This window comes from Schistocerca piceifrons, chromosome 4 (assembly GCF_021461385.2).
Source record: "Schistocerca piceifrons isolate TAMUIC-IGC-003096 chromosome 4, iqSchPice1.1, whole genome shotgun sequence".
NCBI classification, from domain to species: Eukaryota; Metazoa; Arthropoda; class Insecta; order Orthoptera; family Acrididae; genus Schistocerca; species Schistocerca piceifrons.
The window spans coordinates 34,868,521-34,883,495 of record NC_060141.1 but is presented as its reverse complement, the minus strand read 5'-3'; the positions used below and the strand labels follow the sequence as shown (position 1 = coordinate 34,883,495).

At 46.5% G+C, this 14,975-nt stretch overlaps 1 protein-coding gene across 1 annotated transcript in view; it reads left to right on the top strand.

Annotated features, from left to right (window-relative positions):
* Window positions 1-14,975, top strand: part of LOC124795572 (myosin light chain kinase, smooth muscle-like) — a 1,044,560-nt gene that overhangs the window by 314,047 nt on the left and 715,538 nt on the right. Inside the window, exon 9 of the mRNA XM_047259644.1 lies at window positions 12,944-13,210. Within this exon, the coding sequence (XP_047115600.1) occupies window positions 12,944-13,210 (267 nt within the window). The remainder of the gene's footprint in view (window positions 1-12,943; window positions 13,211-14,975) is intronic.

Sequence of the window (14,975 nt, the reverse complement as noted above, 5' to 3'; positions counted from 1 at the left end):
ACATTATAATAATAGGATTTCTTCTACGGAATAGGAATTGTAAACGAGACATTTTTCAGTTGCTTTTCAAATTTTATTTTGCTGTCTGTCTGACATATTACGTCAGAGGGTCAGTCATCAAAAATTTTGGTTACAGTATTGTGCATCCCTTTTTGTGCTGAAGACAGTCTTAATGTGGATTAATTAATGGATTAATTAATGTCATTTTTCATTCTGGTATTTTAATTATGCACATCATTGTTCCTTTTGAACTGCAGTGGATTATTTACAATGAACTTCATGACGGAATAAATATACTGCAAAGCAGTAGACAGAATTCTCAACTCATTAAACAAATATCTACAAGATGATCGTGGGTGAGCACCACATATTATGCTTACAGCAATGAAGATTTTCTTTCTTAAAGATGAGTTGCTCGGAACATTATTCCTTATGACATTATTGAATGAAAATATGCACAATACATCTACTTACTGATTTGGGTCTGGTCAAGATTTGCAATGAATCTAAGTGCAAATGTGGTTGAATTAACTTGTTTTAAGAGTTCTGAAATGTGTTTTTTCGGTGTTAAATTCTCATCTGTACTACACTCAAGAATTTTGAAATTTCCACCCTATTTGTTATTTCCTCAACATGTGTTACATTTACAATTGATGTAGTACCCCTAGATGTGCAGAACAGAATATCTTGTGCATTTTAAAATTGAGGATGAGACCATTCGCAGAAAACAGTCCATGATACTTCTGAGGACATTGTTTAGCATTTCTTCTGTTACTGTATGTATGCTTGTACTGATTACAATACTAGCGTCACCTGCAAAAAGAACTAATTCTCCTTATTGCGGAAGATGGCTTACATATATAAGGAACAACAGTGGACCTGAGATTTAGCCTTGGGGAACCCCATACGTGATTTCATCCCAGCCAGGATTACGTCCCCGGACTACATTGGTTGAATTACTAAATACAGCTTTCTGTATTCTTTTCGTTGACTATGGCATTATCCTCTGGCTGTCTGTACCGTTACTCCCATAAAACTTTACTTTATCTAGGAGAATATTGTGATTCATACAGTTAAATGCCTCAGACAGTTCGCAGAAAATACCGTCCGGTGCTATCGTGTTATTTAACGCTTACAAAACTTGGTGAGTGAACATGTAAATGGCATTCTCAGCGGTGGAACTCTTCCGAAATCCAGACTGTGATTTGCCGAGGATATTATCGTTCCTCAGGTAAGATACTATTCTAGAGTACATCACCATCTCAAAAGTTTTAGCAAATGATGTGAGCAATGAAACAAGTTGCCAGTTATTGACATGTCTCCTATCACTTCTTTCTATTTTCGTTATTAAGTTGAGGTACCGCCTTCCGATAACTACGGAGTTTAACATGTAAGAACCGCATTGCGCCCTTCATCAATCGCCATTTATATTTATTAATGATTAAACTGCATATTTAGTCATAGCCTCGTACCCACGACAGCCATAGAAGTAGGTGGCATCTCCTGTGTTCCGCCCTCGCTACCGTGCCGGCTGATATAAGCGTCGAAGCGGCCGCCGCCCTCGCTATACCCCCCACCACTTCGCTTTAGAGGTCACAGACTCAGGTCCAACGTGACAGAATGCAGTCACAGTACTGCGAACATGCACTCAAATAATTAAGTGATACATCAAAATGGCTGGCAAAATAGAGGTGCATTTAAGGCGATTTCAGCCTCCAGCAAGAGTAAAAGGTGAAATCTCTCTAGAACTTGACGCAGTGGCCGATTCCTGATTCTCGGGAAGGTAACGGACTACACAGAGGTGTACCAAACAACATGCAGGTACACAGCTTTACGTTGTTATCAGTGTCTGCAGTAAGGCGTCACTCAAGAAACTGTTCCCGTAACTAGCGAATTCACGTCCCGCGGTCAGTGACGGCAGAGGAGTAAGGCTGGGAGCCGTCCCGCATGCAGACAGGCGTGGGCAGCGCCGTTGTAATTCTCTGCGCGCGCATCGCCGGCTAACGGGCCGCGAACCGGAGGCTCTGGGGCGCAGCCATTGTGTGCGGGGCAGGTTTACGACCTCGTAATCCAAACTCTCCACCTCCCATACTACGACTCTTAATGTGCTATGAAGGTCTGCGTGCATTGCTCGTAGGAATATTCTCTTTGTAAAACAGTTTGCCAGCTAGCACAATGGCGTCGGTAGTGATCTTCATTTTTATAGCATCCGGCACAACCCTTTGCGTGCGCTCTTCACTGATGTTGTCCTGTAGACGTCTCATGGGTCGTTACGAAGACATGAAGATGTGTTTATGTCATCTGCATCAAAAACTATTATTACTTCTACTATTACTACACTACTGGCCATTAAAATTGCTACACCAAGAAGAAATGCAAATGATAAACGGGTATTCATTGGACAAATATATTATACTAGAACTGACATGTGATTCCATTTTCACGCAATTTGCGTGCATAGATCCTGAGAAATCACTACCCAAAACAACCACCTCTGGCCGTAATAACGGCCTTGATACGACTGTGCATTGAGTCAAACAGAGCTCGGATGGCGTGTACAGGTACAGCTGCCCATGCAGCTTCAACACGATACCACAGTTCATCAAGAGTAGTGACTGGCGTATTGTGACGAGCCAGTTGCTCGGCCACCATTGACCAGACGTTTTCAATTGGTGAGAGATCTGGAGAATGCGCTGGCCAGGGCAGCAGGCGAACATTTTCTGTATCCAGAAAGGCCCGTACAGGACCTGCAACATGCGTTCGTGCATTATCCTGCTGAAATGTAGAGTTTCGCAGGGATGGAATGAAGGGTAGAGCCACGGGTCGTAACACATCTGAAATGTAACGTCCACTGTTCAAAGTGCCGTCACGGCGAACAAGAGGTGACCGAGACGTGTAACCAATGGCACCCCATACCATCATGCCGGGTGATACGCCAGTATGGCGATGACGAATACACGCTTCCAATGTGCGTTCACCGCGATGTCGCCAAACACGGATGTGACCATCATGATGCTGTAAACAGAACCTGGATTCATTCGAAAAAATGACGTTTTGCCATTCGTGCACCCAGGTTCGTCGTTGAGTACACCATCGCAGCCGCTTCTGTCTGTGATGCAGCTTCAAGGGTAACCGCAGCCATGGTCTCCGAGCTCATTGTCCATGCTGCTGCAAACGTCGTCGAACTGTTCGTGCAGATGGTTGTTGTCTTCCAAACGTCCCCATCTGTTGACTCAGAGATCGAGACGTGGCTACACGATCCGTTACAGCCATGCGGATAAGATGCCTATCTCGACTGCTAGTGATACTGAAAGTTTACCGTCTAACCTCCTTGCCTAGGGACGCCAGATGAAAGTTGATGTCGTCAAGCCCTGAATCAAAATTGCGCAACGGATAACTGGGGAGGGGAGCTTGAGAGCGCTACCTAGAGAGCGTGCCCTTTCTGTACGATACTAGGCAAGGGGCTGGAGGGGTCACACGCTGATGTGTGGATCCCTGCATTCTATATCTTTTATTTTAAATGAATTCATTTAACTTGACTTCTTTGTGATTTTAAGGTATGTTAAAGATTGATGACAATTGATTACGTATTTATTTTGAACATTATCACTCGATTTTACAGCGATTGCAGCAATTGTTCCAGTTTACAGATATTAAAATTTTACAACTTATAGCTCGGGTATATTACATACCAATCTGCACCCAGTTTTCTACGGGCAATACGGAATATGCGTTGGCCAAATGTATACCACCAAAGCCTCCCAATGTTTTACATAGGACATCCACTACGTGAGGAGGATAACAGGCAAACTGGGGACCAGATACATTAAGACAGGGGGTCAAATTTCCGAAATTAAACGAGAACATTCATTTCCTTACACAATCCGAAACTGGAAATAAAAGAATTAGTGCAAATATTCAAATACCTCTCTTCCATGCGTGAACATCGGGACAGACGCACTGAGGGCATGACTGCTCACTTACCCGTCTTCTGTAACACTCCCAGATTATCACGGGCACCCAGACGTCTTCCTAAGCCCCGGTGGAGGGGATGGTCGAACCACTTGGCCGTGACCAATCTCTCCACCCCAAATCTTGTGACACTGGAAAGTCTTTGACTTTTACCTGCTTGTGCTGTCTCTCTGATCCCCTACCCAGGAGTACGGTTGGCTTTACTATACTACAGAACTACTTCCCAACAAAGATTTGGCCACGCTTTACGGAAAGGTGTGAGGAGGATTAGGAAAGTTCATGTGCAGATTCACATTCACGTACAAGAAATGCATAATACACGACACATATAAATACGTATTATGAAGCCTGACACATTTCTTTCCACCCGTCCACATGGGTTCTGTTGCACTCGCGGCCGGCCGCGCCGTGTAATAAAATTGGCTGCGGAGCCGCCTCTGTTTCTATTTCCCGGTGTGAGCGAGCAGCGAAACCTGCTGCTTATAGAGCGAAAACTACTGTACCGTTTCAATACGAGGCCGTTGGGATCTAGCACAGCGTTCCGTATTACCCTCCTGAACCCACCGATTCCATATTCTTCTAACAGTCATTGGATCGCGACCAACGCGAGCGGCAATGTCGCGATACGATAAACCGCAATCGCGATAGGCTACAATCCCACCTTTATCAAAGTCGGAAACGTGATGGTACGCATTTGTCCTCCTTACACGAGGCATGACAACAACGTTTCACCAGGCAACGCCTGTCAACTGCTGTTTGTGTATGAGAAATCGGTTGGAAACTTTCCTCATGTCAGCACGTTGTAGGTGTCGCCACCGGCGCCAACCTTGTCTGAATGCTGTGAAAAGCTAATCATTTGCATATCACAGCATCTTCTTCCTGTCGGTTAAATTTCGCGTCTGTAGCACATCTTCGTGGTGTAGCAATTTTAATGGCCAGTAGTGTACTTCTTCGATAATTACGTCTGTTGGACTCAAAATTGCTCATCTTAAACAACGATTTCATTTGGGGTTACACTGCAAGATCATTTTAATAGGTGTGCGATATGCCATTTGTTGGACAAACTCCTGAGTAACGTGCTATATACGGGAGAAATCTCATCTCAGAGCATCAGGTACCTCTTAGCCGGTCACACTTTAGGCAACATCGTATACCTTGCATGGCAGGGTAAGCCAGACCGGTGCGATGTGTTAGCGGCCGTTGGTGTGGCCAGCATGACTGTGGTTTTTAGGCGGTTTTCCACGTCCGTTTATGCAAATAATGCTGTACTAGTTGTCAGTTTCCGCTTCAGAAAGTACGGAATAGTTGCAATACGATAACACAAAGAGCAATGCGTGCTTTGTTGACGGATAAACGTCGCACACGACCTCCCTGCCTTACCTAAACTGACGAGCAGGGCCGCAGGAAGAGCAGTCGGCGATTAAATTAAACAAACCTGCCAAATCACGACTAACTAGTCGACCCTATGTCACGTGGTAAAGTTGGGGAAGAGAGAGCTGGTCAAGTAGTCCCACGTGTCGCATGCTTACGTCAGTGACGACAGTCGGTAAACTTATACACGGAACCGCCAAACAAACTCGTATAGGCATGCGTATCCAAATAAAGAGCTATGTAAACAGACAGAATACGGCGCAGTGGTCGGCAACCCCAACATAAAACAAGTCTGTGGCCCAGTTGTTAGATCGGTTACTGCTGCTAAAATGGCAGGTTATGAATACTTAAGTGAGTTTGAACGTGGTGTTGAAGTCGGCGCACGAGCGATGGGACACAGCATCTCCTAGGTAGCGATGAAGTCGGGACTTTCCCGTAGGACCATTTCACGAGTGTACCTTGAATATCGGGAATCCGGTGAAACATCAAATCTCCGACATCGCTCCGGCCGGAAAAAGATCCTGCAAGAATGGGACCAACTATGACTGAAAAGAACCGCTCAGCGCGACGCAAGTGCATTTCCACAAATTGCTGCAGATTTCAGTGCTGCGGCATGAACAAGTGCCAGCGAGCGTACCATTCAACGAAATATCATCAATGTGGCCTTTCGGAACCGAAGGCCCACTCGTGCACCCTTGATGGCTGCACGACACAAAGCTTTGCGCCTCGCCTGGGCCCGTCAACACCGACATCGGACTGTTGATGACTGGAAACATGTTGCCTGGCCGGACGAGTCTCGTTTCAAACTGTATTGAGCGGATGGACGTGTACGGGTGTGGAGACAACCTCATGAATCCATGCACCCTGCATGTCAGCAGGGGATTGTTCAAGATGGTGGACGCTCTGTAATGGTGTGGGGCGTATGCAGCTGGAGCGATGTGGGACCCTGATACGTCTAGACACGACTCTGATAGGTGACACGTACGTAAGCATCCTGTCTGATCACCTGCATCCAATCATGTCCACTGTGCACGACGAACTTGGGCAACTCCAGCAGGACAATGCGACACCCCACAAATGGCTCTGAGCACTATGCGACTTAACTTCTGAGGTCATCAGTCGCCTAGAACTTAGAACTAATTAAACCTAACTAACCTAAGGACATCATACACATCCAAGCCCGAGGCAGGATTCGAACCTGCGACCGTAGCGGTCGCTCGGCTCCAGACTGCAGCGCCTAGAACCGCACGGCCACTCCGGCCGGCTGACACCCCACACGTCCAGGATTGCTACAGAGTCCTCCAGGAAAACTCCTCTGAACATGAACATTATTGAGCATATCTGCACGTCTGCATATCTCACGGATTTACGGACAGCCCTGCAGAATTCATGGTGTCAGTTCACTCCAGCACTGCTTCGGACACTATTTGAGTCCATGCCACGCCGTGCTGCGGACCTTCTGCGTGCTCACAGGGGCCCTACTGGATATTGGGAAGGTGTGCCAGTTTCTTTGGCTCTTCAGGGTATCTTAAGTTCGTGACTGATATTATTCATCTCGTTATCTAGGAGTGAGTTTCGTGCTATATACGGAAGGAATCGCATTTCAGAGCATCAGGTACACCTTAGCTGGTCACACTTTAGACAACAGCGTATACTTTGCATGGCATGTTGAGCCAGACGTGTTAGCGACCGTTGGTCTCTCCAGCCCGCCTGTGGTTTTGATTCGGTTTGCCACGTCCGTTTAGGCAAATAATGCTGGATTGGTTCTCAATTTCAGAAAGTACGATACACAAACAGTTACAATACGTTAACACAAAGAACAAAATTGTGCACCGTCCTCGACTCTCCTGCTGTGGCTTAGCTGACGAGTAGGGCGGTGGGAAGAGCACTCGGCGATTAAATTAAATATATCTGCCAAACTGTGACGAACTAGTCGACCGAGCAGCACGGGGTAAAGTCTGGGGAAGAGAGAGTTTGTCAAGTGCTCCCTGGCGTCGCATGCTTACGTCACTGACGACAGCCGGCAACCTTACATGATTTCAGCGGAATACCCTTCCCAACAGTATGTTTCAGTTATCACCTTCATGTATTACAGACCTATTAGAGACTAGGAAGTTGCTCGCCGATATCCTTTGGGTGCTTAGAATAATACCGTTGGATATTTAATTTTTTCATTTATTCCATAAATATCCCTTTATCTGACTGAAGCCATGACAGGGCCCAAACTTCACGTTTATATATTGAAATGCATCCCAATCATCATCATCACCTTCATCTTCAGCCCCGTTATAAGCTACTTGACTTTCGCTGCAGTGTAAATCCCTCCTCTAAGCATTCCGATGCTTTCAACTTCGTGCCTGCCTGTTAATCCTGCGAATCGTATTTACAGCAGACTGAGTGAACGGGTTTGAGAAGTGAGCGCAAGGACTAAAAACATACAAAAACGAAAACCTACAAAAAAGCTCAGAAAAGAAATTCAATAAAATATATACGTATTGTGCATCCCGACAATCGTCATGTACATGTTCTCTACTTTCGGCAGATATTTGGAATTTCGTTTTTGCAGCGTCTAATTGGTGTCAGCACCGACAAAAGTCGCTTATCGGGGCTTTCATGATACGCCCACTGTTGACTGAAAGCGTCGGTTTGTTACCCGTTACGAAATGAGCGGAATTTTACGTGCCAGTTTGACACAGAGGTCCAAAATTTGTCTAGGCATTGGAAAAACGAAACTGCAGATATCTGGCAAAACACCAGAAAAAAACGCGCCAGATGGCTCTCAGAGGGACACCTGATATGTATCAGAAAATTCAGTTTCATTCATAGAATACATATCAGGACTCAGATATTGTGCCGGCTGGAGTGGCCGAGCGGTTCTAGGCGCTACAGATTGGAACCGCGCGACCGCTACGGTCGCAGGTTCGAATCCTGCCTCGGGCATGGATGTGTGTGATGTCCTTAGGTTAGTTAGGTTTAAGTAGTTCTAAGTTCTAGGGGACTGATGACCTCAGAAGTTAAGTCCCATAGTGCTCAGAGCCATTTGAATTTTTGAATCAGATATTGGCAAAGTATTTCATAAGGTATCGAGGTACCTGAAGCGACGTTTTAATTAATAGTTATCGTATTAACGATTGAAAATCCTCAAAGTCAGGATCGGAAACAAATTTTTATTGTGATTACTGGTTTCAGCTACACACAATATCTTCAGATATTACGTAGTCGTTTGAAGTCTGTCGCCTGACTTGACAATTTTATTGTGTTTATTAACATTGTCAACGTAGGAGAGAAACGATCAGTCGTAATTTTTATATTACGGACTGAAAATGGTCGAAGTCAACATACATGATGAAGTTGACAAGTCAGTCGACAGGAGACCGGTCACCTACGTAATATCTGAAGGTGGCTCACGTGTAGGTGAACCTAGCAATCAGATTAGAAATTTATTTGCGACATTGACTGCGAGGATTTTCAGTCTTTAGCGCAAGAACTGCGACAGATCGATCGTCTCCAACGTTGACAATGTCAACAAAGATGATTATCTATATTAATTCAAACGCCACCTTTCAGTTGAAAGAAATTACCTGCGTAGACAGGGTTGTAGACTCTCCCCGATGTTATTCAATCTGTATATTGAGCAAGCAGTAAAGGAAACAAAAGAAAAATTCGGAGTAGGTATTAAGATCCATGGAGAAGAAATGAAAACTTTGAGGCTCTCCGATGACATTGTAATTCTGTCAGAGACACCAAAGGACTTGCAAGAGCAGTTGAACGGAATGGACAGTGTCTTGAAAGGAGGATATAAGATGAACTTCAACAAAAGCAAAACGAGGATAATGGAATGTAGTCGAATTAATTCGGGTGATTCTGAGGGAATTAGATTAGGAAATGAGACACTTAAAGTAGTACAGGTGTTTTGCTATTTGGGAAGTAAAATAACTGATGATGTTCGAAGTAGAGAGGATATAAAATAATGACTGGCAATGGCAAGGAAAGCGTTTATGAAGAAGAGAAATTTGTTAACATCGAGTATATATTTAAGTGACAGGAAGTCGTTTCTGAAAGTACTTGTATGGAGTGTAGCCATCTATGGAAGTGAAACATTTACGATAAATAGTTTGGACAAGAAGAGAATAGAAACTTTCGAAATGTGGTGCTACAGAAGAATGCTGAAGATTAGATGGGTAGATCACATAACTAATGAGGAGGTGTTGAACAGAATTGGGGAGAAGAGGAGTTTGTGGCACAACTTGACAAGACGAAGGGACTGGTTGGTAGGACATGTTCTGAGGCATTAAGGGATCACAAATTTAGCATTGGAGGGCAGCGTGGAGGGCAAAAATCGTAGAGGGAGACCAAGAGATGAATACACTAAGCAGATTCAGAAGGATGTAGGCTGCAGTAAGTACTGAGAGATGAAGAAGGTTGCACAGGATAGAGTAGCATGGAGAACTGCATCAAACCAGTCTCAGGACTGAAGACCATAACAACAACAACATTCGTTGCATTGCCTGAGTTGCTTCAGAATTCATCAGGCTGTGTGGTGTTAGTTCGTGGAAGCTGTGCGCCACAAAACCTATTACGTCACTGCGGGTGGGAGATGCTTGTCACTTTCAGTAAATGCTAGTAATGCTTAGAATAATTGCTAAAGGCCAAAGCAAACGCAAAATCTTGAATCACACGGAGAGAACTGATAAGTGAAATATGCAGTGACGAGCCAGAATATTGCGACCACGTGATCAGTAGCGCATTGGTCCTCCTCTGGAACGCAGCAGAACAGCCACTCTGCGTGGTGTGGCTTGGACATGTCACTTGTCGGTCTCCGGAAGGAAGTCGCGTCAAATGTCTACGCACAGGTCACGTGACTGCTGTAAATCGCGGGCCACTGGTTTGTCGGCGTTTGCCTCATAGCGTCTCACATCTGCTGTAGTGGATTCACATCAGGCGAATTGGTGGGAAGACATGTGAGGGCTTGCGCAGGGACAGTTTGTCGTGATATAAGATGCAACCGCCGTCGGGGAAGACATGAAGCATGATGGGATGCAGGTGGTTCGCAGTAATGTTAGCATAGTCTACATTGTCGGGGTGCCTTCGATTACCACCAGATGGCCCGTGGAAGCCTAGTTGAAAGTTTCCTGTTACATAATATCATGCCAACGGCCTGAATCCGTAGCGCGGTGCGTGTTTCGTGCAACCGCTTGCCTGGATGATGGCGTATCTTGACACCGCCATTGACGTGGTATAACACGAAACGTGATTCGACGGACGAGATGACGAGTTTCCATCGACCCAAGTCGAATCTCGATAATCCCGACCCCGCTGCAGTCGCAGTTAACGATGTCCCAGCGTGAACGTCCTAATACGTGAGGACCGTCTGCTGATGATGAGCCATCAGCGTCCAACACGTTGTCGCCTACTCGTGGTAACACCGTCATTCAACAACTTTCGATAGTTGCTCTCGACAGCAGCACACGGGCAGCTGATCAGCTTCACCGTTGCGAGATGCTTCTCTCCAAGCGCCGCCTCATAGCAATTCTTTGCCAAAGTCGTTTGTGTCTGTGGGTTCCCATACTTTGAGGCCGTACCACAACGGAATAACATCACGTCCGTCTCTGCTCCAGTGATACGCTTTTCTTGTCGCATCAGCACCAGGCTACCTGCCATCTCGCAGTGGGCAGCGCTCATAAAGTTTCGGCTGATACGTCTGAGTAAAAGGCGATTATGAATAGAGACGCGTAATTTGAAGCAATTTCACGTTGTAACCGAAATTTTTTCTTACGTTACATTAGAACCAACCACAGTATGCGAAAATTTATGTTGTGGTGGACAAAGGGCCTTCCATCTGCACCAGCAGGCTATGTATAGGCAAAGGTTGCTGCCAGTGGCCGGCCGGAGTGGCAGAGCGGTTCTAGGTGGTTCAGTCCGGAGCCGCGTGACTGCTACGGTAGCAAGTTCGAATCCTGCCTCGGGAATGGATGTGTGTGATGTCCTTACGTTAGTTAGGTTTAAGTAGTACTAAGTTCTAGGATACTGATGACCTCAGATGTTAAGTCCCATAGTGCTCAGAGCCATTTTTTGCTGCCAGTGGCCTAGCAAATGAAAATATGTAATAAAATCGTCGGGCGTCGTAACAAATTAGTGTCAATACGACTCAAATATTTTATTGTAGCATTTTTTTTTCATGTCAAATCTGCGAATAACACTTATTCCAAATCAAGGTGGCTAAAAGTAGAAATGTCGCCTTTATATATATCAAAACATTTAGAAATTATTAGGAAACATATAACGAGAACAGTTACTAAAATTTTGTTCACAGACGCCTAGTTAGCCCTAAGTATAGAGAAAATTCGAAGTGGTTCATTCAAGAAAACTCGCAGTGCAATGACTAACAATACTTAGTCTCTGACCGCAGCACACAATTTTATATTGTGAATATGACAAATTGGTGTGAATTGGTCTTAGTTTCCAATGAGGGCTGCAGAAATTTAATCACTATTATCAGTACGGCGGTTCACTCACTAACATTAGAGAAAAATGGCTCTGAGCACTATGGGACTTAACACCTGAGGTCATCAGTCCCTTCGCTCGGCCAGAACGGCCGGCACTGACATTAGACACTTTCATCAACATAATGCAAATCCTACCTTTTCACTGTCGCTTTGTGTCTTCGTGGAACAACGCGCGACTAAGACGGCGAATTCCTCAATACCAACAGAGAAATCGAACCTTCTCATCGAGCCTTTCGGTGGTAACCTTACCCTACATCGAGTACTTACAATCGAACTTTGATTTACGAAAAGAGCAGAGAATACAATAGATTTATATAACACGGTACTGAATAATACGCATCATCAGATTTTGAGTTCACAGATGTATAAAGATGTGCGATTTCCTCTAAACTGCATTTATTGTTCAAATTTTATTGTTTCTTTCGACAGTTTGCTATTTCTAAGCTTTTGGTAGTAACCTTACCCAACATCGAGTACTGACAATTGAAGTTTGATTTACGGAAACAGCAGAGAATGCAATAGATTTATATAAGACGGTACTGAATGCTAGTCGTCACCAGATCTTGATTTCACAGATGTATAAAGATGAGCACTTTCGTGTTATTTCTAGAATGAAATTTTCACCCTGCAGCGGAGTGAGCCGCTAATACGAAATTTCTCTCGTCAGATTAAAACTGTGTGGCGGATCGAGAATCGACCTCGGGACCTTTGCCTTTGGCGGGCAAGTGCTCTACCGACTGAGCTACCCGAGCACGACTCACGACCCTTCCTCACAGCTTCAGCTCTGCCTGTACTTCCATACTTCTCTCTCTTCGCAGGAGAGCTTCTGTGAAGTTTGAAAGGTAGGGGACTAGGTATTGGCAGAATTGAAACTGTGAGGACGGGGCGTGAGTCGTGCTTGGGTACTCAGTCTGTAGAGAACTTGCCCGCCAAAAGCAAAGGTCCCGAGGTCGAGTCTCGGTCCGACACACAGTGTCACGCTGCCAGGAAGTTTCAGTTTGCTACTTATTTTCTGGCGGCCTACTTCTTGATGCACCACCTGCGTCTTCTGAGCCGCCGCTCTGTCAGCTACAGTGGCCGGCGTGTGCCCGCAGGCACCGCGACGGGGTGCGCCTGCGGCCGAGCCGGCGCGCCGTCATGACGCTGGACCACGACGGCGCCGTGCAGCTGTCGCTGGGCGGCGTGACGCGCCGCGACGCCGGCGTCTACACGTGCACCGCCACCAACGCCGTGGGCCGCGCAGAGACCAGCGCCACCGTCACCGTGCTGCCCGCCGACGCCGACGCCGCCCCCGCCACCGACGACGACGCCACCACCGACTCCGTGCAGCGGACGCCGCATCTGCTCACGCCGGACGTACCGTGAGTACTTTCATCACGTTCCACGTTCCACCAGGTGTCACCTTGTGGTTGTCCTTGTGGTCTTCTGTCCCAAGACTGGTTTGATGCACCTCTCCGTGCTACCCTATCCTGTGACGGTCTCTTCATCTCCGAGTAACTACTGCAACCTACATCCTTGTAAACCTGTTTGTCGTCTCCACTTGGTCTCCCTCTACAATTTTTACACTCCTCCTCACACTTCCCTCCAGTACTAAATTGGTGATCACTCGATCTTTCTGAAGGTGTCCTACCAACCGATCCCTTCTTCTAGTCAAATTATATCGCAAATTTCGTTTCTGCCCAGACTATTCATTACCTCCTGATAGTTACAGGATCTACCCAACCAATCATCGACGTCCTTCTGTAGGACCACATTTCCAAAGCTTTAATTTACCCTTGCCCGGCTGCGTAGCCACAATCTTAATACATTTACCCCTCTGAGAATCTTAATTCGCACAAGTTTGCTTTTTCATAGTATTTGATTTTTTATTTACCTTTCAAATGGACGGCCAACGGCCTTGCCCCAGTGGTAACACCGGTTCCCGTCAGATAACCGAAGTTAAGGGCTGTCGGGCAGGGCTAGCACCTGGGTGGGTGGCTCTCCGGTCTGCCGATCGCTGTTGGCAAGTGGGGTGCACTCAGCGCTTGTGATCCGGCAGTGGTGGCCGAGCGGTTCTAGGCGCTACAGTCTAGAACCGCACGACCGCTACGGTCACAGGTTCGAATCCTGCCTCGGGCATGGATGTGTGTGATGTCCTTAGATTCGTTAGGTTTAAGTAGTTCTAAGTTCTACGGGACTGATGACCACAGCGGTCAAGTCTCATGGTGCTCGGAGCCATTTGAACCAATCAGCGCTTGTGAGGCAAAGTGAGGGGCTACTTGAATGAGAAGTAGCGGCTCCGGTCTCGGAAACTGACATACGGCCGGGAGAGCGGTGTGTTGACCACGTGCCAATACATATCCCTATCCAGTGACGCGTATCGGCTGAGGACGACGCGGCGGCCGGTTGGTGCCGCTGGGCCTTCATGGGCTGTTCGGGAGGAGTTTAGTTTTGGTTTAGTTTTCATATAGACGTGACGAATATACAGTCCGTAGCCTGATAGTCCTCACTGGAGTCTACAGACGTATCCGTCCGCAGCGATCTGTCTCTTGTAGGTAAGGGAAGTGACGAGGTTCAGAGCAGCAGGTCCTTATGCTTTCTCTACTAGAAGCTACCTCTCGTCACACAGGCTAATGTATTCTAGGTGATCTATAACCCTTGCGGGACAACGGCCTTGCCGCAGTGTCGCAGTGGATGCACCGGTTCCCGTGAGATCACCGAAGTTAAGCGCTGTCGGGCGTGGTCGGCACCTGGATGGGTGACCATCCAGGCCGCATTGCGCTGTTGCCATTTTTCGGTGTGCACTCAGTCTCGTGATGCTAATTGAGGAGGTATTCGACCGAATAGTTGCGGCTTCGGTCAAGAATACCATCATAAGGACCGGGAGAGCGGTGTTCTGACCACACGCCCCTCCTATCCGCATCCTCACCTGAGGATGACACGGCGGTCGAATGGTTCCGATGCGCCACTTGTGGCCTGAAGACGGAGTGCTATAACCCTTGCATTGTTTATATTGGCAGCCATACTGAAAAGGTAATGTTGTTGTGGTCTTCAGTCCTGAGACTGGTTTGATGCAGCTCTCCATGCTACTCTATCCTGTGCAAGCTTCTTCATCTCCCAGTACCTACTGCAACTTACATCCTTTTG